Genomic DNA, 5,679 nt, shown 5'->3' on the forward strand with positions numbered 1-5,679 from the left:
CCCCTACCCCCCCCCCCCCCCAACCCCCTACCATCTTCCACTACCCAAAACAGTAATAAAAAAAAATTACTTACCGGCATGCCCCTGCAACGAGTGATTGGCTTCTTCGCTCGGCACGACGGTTTCCTCGAGAATGCTTTCAGAGGCTGTCTTCACCACTCCCATGACGAGTACTCAGTGAGAGCAGGTTATCGAGATAAGTCCCGGTGTCTTTCGTGTGATTCGTGCCGCGGTGTCTGCCGTGCAGAGGAAGCAGCGCCGGCGTCGACGTCTCGGTGTTCCGCGCATGCGCGGTTCGCTGACGTCACGGGCAACCCCTAGGCCCCTATACGATACGGGCTAGGCCAGAAACAGGGATCCACAGGGAGAGGGCAGGGAGAGGGCAGGCTGGAGGTGAGCTAGCTGGCTTGCGATGGATAGGGATGGCAGGGGTTGCTGCTGCTACTGCTGATGCTGATGCTGGTGAGGATGCTGAGACCACTAGGGTGGGGTGCGGCTACGTCGACGAGCACAGGGGCAATGTCGACCAACTGGGTCTCGGTGAAGGTCCCGGCTTTCTTTCCCGATAACGGCTCACCCTCTGCTCTCCATCCCTCCTCTTCATCCCTCTCCAGGTGATACTCTCTCACTCCCATACCTTCTACCGATACTCAATCTCTTTCTCCCTCTCTCTGGTTAGATATCCTCTCGCGTCCTCTTCTACCTACAGACCCACATCACTTCCGCCCTGGGCAACTGTGCTCATACTTTTTTTCTCATATCAGTCTACCTACCACCACATGATCCTTCTACTCGCACGTCCTCGTCACCTCCTTCAACCCAGTCAACTGTACTCCACACCCTACTCCACTCTGATCTCCTCAACACGAATACACTTTACCTTCAGTCGCTATCATCCGTCTCCTTCACCCTTTTCAAGGTCTCCTTCTGTCTCTTTACCTCTTTACCACATGATAGCCCGGGCCTCCTCTTGTCATCCAACCAGTTGCAGTAGGTAGCTGAATATAACGCAGTACTTGTTGCACGCGAGGAACGCCGTATCCTATACCGGCCGTTTCCACCGAAATGCTCCTGCCAGACGGAGCCTTTCAAGGTCGCGATCGATCCGAGTTCACTCAAGGTCGACATTTTCTCAGGTTGCCTGGAGTACCTGCTGCAAGCTCAGCTCACAGAAGCGCACTATCTGCGCGCTTTCGATTGATCCCCGTGCGTGTAGCGATATCTGCACGTGGCGTGAATATTGTTTCAAGATCATCCTACGGATCGATGTAGCTTCATTGTATATATGGGCTCTGTTTTTATACTAACGAGGTCGTCCTTTTTACTATTTTTTTAACCACTCGCCTGGTTATTAATAAAAATTAATAGCCGTATGTAAACGTTATTGATGGCCGGTTCTTTTTCAGTCACGTATTTTTCGAAGATTTAGCGTTGGGCGTCGGGAGAAAAGAACCGAATGGAATTTAACGAATAGATGAGCGAGTGACTACATGACAGTTCTCAGTAATCTTGTACTTTGCGTCAAATAACATTTCGTGATATAAAAAACGAAGAATTTTGAAAAGAAAATAAAGAATATGTTTTTCACTTTTTTTATATCTATTTACTTATAAATTGGTATTTTGATATTATTAAAACTTTTCAGTTCGACATTGCTTTCAGATATTTTGAAAAATTAGGCTGCTGCTTCGAGGATTTCTTGTAATTCCCATTAGAGATTCGGTATAACGAATCTTAATTTCAGTCACGTCATTTTTAAATCCAGAAGTCGTGTAATCCCTTCGAGTCACGTATTGGCATATTCATAAATCTTATTTAATATTCCCGTATAGTACTATTTGAATTGTACTCAAATACGAGAAATACCCTAGCTATGAAAATTCGCACAAAGTGGAACAATGTCGTATACGCTTTACGTAACTCTATATGTTCCCAATGAAAAAGAAAAGGTTATAGAGAATCCCAAATCTCGGGCACAAGAAAAAGATCTCTGATGCAGTATGAGCTTCGTTATATTCGAATCACGAACAGAGCGATCCTCATATAAAAACACATTTTCTTTTATTCCTTTCGTGTAAAAAATATTAAAAGTATAGGAGAGATCGATTTTTCTATTTCAATCTAATATTTCCTTCAAATAAAGAACATCGACGTTCCTACAAGGCATTTCCTGTTTCATGGAAACTTGTATTTAAAAAATTTGAAAACTTCCCCAAAATGTCTCTCACTGAGATCCAACCACGGTAACATTGATCGATGGGAAGATTATAAAAAGAAAAAAAAGACCGTCACGTCAACTCGCCCTTAAAGTATCTACATAGAAAGCGGCTTGAATGCATGGCGTTGAATAGGGCCAGCATATTCAAACGTCATTCTCGTCCCGCGTGATTCACCATTATGAAAGTTTTGATATAAAAGGCTGAAAAATTCTCATGGTTTCGTGAGTAGCTACGGTGGCCCAGCAACACCCTAAAAATATAGCGGGAAATACAAAATTGTTTGAATTTTGATTTTGATACTTTATAACAAGCGAAAGTATGAATTTATATACGTGGTATTTTACATTTCAAAATGATAGCTCAAAATTTCATTGTTGCTCAAAAATTAGTTCAATACCGGGACTAGACTCACTTATCCCGATGCTCTAGTCTTTGACTGCCAAGGTCGCTCGAGTGAGGACGCCTCTCGCCGTAGGAGCGGCGAGGATATCGATTTAACTTGTTGCATACGTAAACAAAGGTACCTTCGGCAAAGAGGGGCGGGCTATACGTAATATAATAAACTAAATATAACATTACGGGAAGTGTGTAGCATTATCGTAATTAAAATTGTAACATGTTATAACGAAATATCCGAGATGGTGGTTGACAGGCTTGTGACTGACGGATGAATTTATGACCTGTAACGGTTGGGCAATAGTAATATTAATAGGCTTGAAAATAGGGCACACGGTTAAAAAAATGTATGAAAGATTTAACGTGAAAGTCGATAAAAATTAATTTAACAACGAAAATCTAAATGAATAATTAATAAAATTCAAACAAGGTAATTATGCAAAATATAAAAACCGGAAGTGACGAAGGACTGTGAATAAAAATAAATTAATATTTGGATTATAAAGTATTAAAAGCTCAAATTTTTGTATAAATTTCCTGATACAGGCTTTTTCAAAAATTATCCTTATCGGCTTACGGAATTCTCAATATTCTTTATAAATTTAATTTCAGTACCTTTATAGCGTGGTAAACGACACGAATCAATTAAAATTCTTGTGTCTAATTGATATTGAACGGAAATATACGTTTATAGATATATCAGACGTATTTTGCGTACTGACCTTGGTAACCCAGGGGAACAACGTTACCGAAACGTAAGTCTGTAAAACGTCATGCAATGAAATTAGAATTAGTATTTAATTAATTTACTAATGAATTACTATTTGAAAGCATTGACAGATTCGAAAGAATGACAGTATCTGTATGAAACTTTGCATGTCTTTTTAACTCACAATTTTCAGTGTATCATTTTTCAGTGTTTCCACGCACACAACTTCTAGTAGATTCTGGTTAAGCCTCGCAATCGATATTGAGCTTTATTTCTCTCGGAGCTATAAAAGCAAACAGAGACTCTCAAACGGCCAGGGCGCGTATGAAAGGAGCGACATTAAAAACAAAAAAGGGGATAGGAAGACTTACGGGTTACGAGTGCGGTCAAAATTGAGGATGATAAAAAATTTAATGCAGGACATGTTACTTTCATTGTAAGATCCTTACCAGTCAGTTTCGCAAGGATTACGCATGCCAGGATTGTGGATGGACCTTGACGTACAAGAGTTTAATATCTGCTACTATCTGTTGTTGACCTTCCTATGCGTGAACGATCATAAGAAAATTGTGAACGCTCCTTTACCATTGAGTTCGTTCAGATTTTTGGACAATATTGTATTATTTCCGCGAGAAAAATATTGAAGAAAAAAAATAGCCCTCAAGTATTTTTTTTTACGAAATATGTCTTCCTATTTCCGCGCAATAATGTTCATCCGTTAAGTACAAGGGAGGATAATTTTAAGTATTTGTTTGTTCATCTTTAAGAATACGAAGAGGAAATCGCATTAATTCACGTCACGGGGTATAACGTCATTCGGATAAATCAGTACTGTCCCAAGGTATAATCCTGACAAGTATTAAAATGACACCATCACCGTTGTCATTTTTCGTAATCGTCCTCGTAAACAAAATGAGACAGGGAAAAATAACAGTGAAATGTTAAATGAGGTAAAATTACAAGTTTTTGGAATGCACCTACCATTCCGTAATCTTCAGAGTCAAGATTGATTTACTGTAATCTGTTTAACGTGTCTCGTCCATATACAACATTGGCCAACCTTATAGGGTCAGTACACTAGTTTCCACCCAGATGGCAGCACAGTCTAGTCGTTCACTACACGGCAAGCTTTGATTATCGATATTTCCATTTTATTGCACACATTTAGTCCTAAATACACATATCAGAAGACTATCCTAGAAATTCCTTAAGGTCAATATACATAGCAACGACTTGTAGGTTGGTAACAGTGAAAGAAAACGGAAGGACTAATTTATTTTCCTATCAAAGAAGAAGGTGTGACTGACAAGCCAAGCACGGTCGGTCATCAAGTTGTATAAGGTAAGCACGCGAGGTTTTTCCAGAGATTGCAGCTCGTAATGTTCCTACCGTATATAGAAGCGAACGCAAAGTAAAGAGAAGAAAGGACAAAGAGTAAGAGAGATTGCAATCAGCAATAGAAGCCAAGGAATTTGCGTGGGCAGTAAAAATGAATTTTCACGTGACATCATGATGCCATTTGTTGCGACCGTTATTGAGGAGTCTGATATTCAAAATGAAATGCAATTAAGATTCTGCTGATTGAAATGCTTACCGCCAATATATCAAGGATTACGGTTAGTAACTTTCTACGAATTCACTCCGGTTGAACGCTCCTGACGATAAGGATGTAACTATATCGATTCCAGTCCATACGCGTATCGATAAATATTTGTCAGGACACGTTCTGAACTCCACGCTACAGGAAGCGGTAAGTTCAGTCCATGTTACACGAATGAGATTTTTCAACACTGTATCCTCTATTGACCACCTCAGGAATCTCTAATTACCTGTGTAAGCCATATGACCGTCTGCCGTAGATTCTTTATTAGATTCCTCGTAGAGAACCATTTCAGACACGCTAAGACATTTTCACGAATCACGAATGATTTGGGGAATGACATAAAAACTTGAACCGTTCTAATCTTTGGGATACGTGGGTAACTTGCGGGCTTTGTCAATGTTTACGATCTACAGATGGCGTGAGCGGCGTTATGTCTTGACGAACATACTAGGAGCAATTATGAAGATCATTAACGTTAGAAATAATTAAACACGACACGCAACGTGCAATTAGCAGTCGCCCTAAAAATTCCGGTCGAAAAAAAGTTTACTACGTTACTTGAGAACCGGCAAACATGGTGCCTTTGCACGATGATGCTGCTACTCAGTCATTTAAATTATTCATAGCCGGGCTGGAGGACGAGCTGCAAAGGAATCGAGAGAGAATGGAAGGGGTAACTGCGAGGAATGGTTAATTAAGAATTTTACGTTAGGAATATTATTACGTAACAAAGATTTAAAAACAATAGTCTG

The 5,679-nt window shown here is 40.3% G+C and overlaps 1 protein-coding gene across 1 annotated transcript in view; it reads right to left on the reverse strand.

The window, feature by feature from the left end:
* LOC107272202 (synaptotagmin-10) overlaps window positions 1–1,973 on the reverse strand; it is a 30,154-nt gene extending 28,181 nt beyond the window's left edge. Inside the window, exon 1 of the mRNA XM_015749116.2 lies at window positions 75–1,973. Coding sequence (XP_015604602.1) covers window positions 75–165 — 91 coding nt within the window. The 5' untranslated portion in view covers window positions 166–1,973. The remainder of the gene's footprint in view (window positions 1–74) is intronic.
* Between the last annotated feature and the right edge of the window lie 3,706 nt (window positions 1,974–5,679).

The sequence above is a fragment of the Cephus cinctus genome, unplaced genomic scaffold, assembly GCF_000341935.2.
Source record: "Cephus cinctus unplaced genomic scaffold, Ccin1 Ccin1_scaffold1124, whole genome shotgun sequence".
Taxonomy (NCBI): Eukaryota; Metazoa; Arthropoda; class Insecta; order Hymenoptera; family Cephidae; genus Cephus; species Cephus cinctus.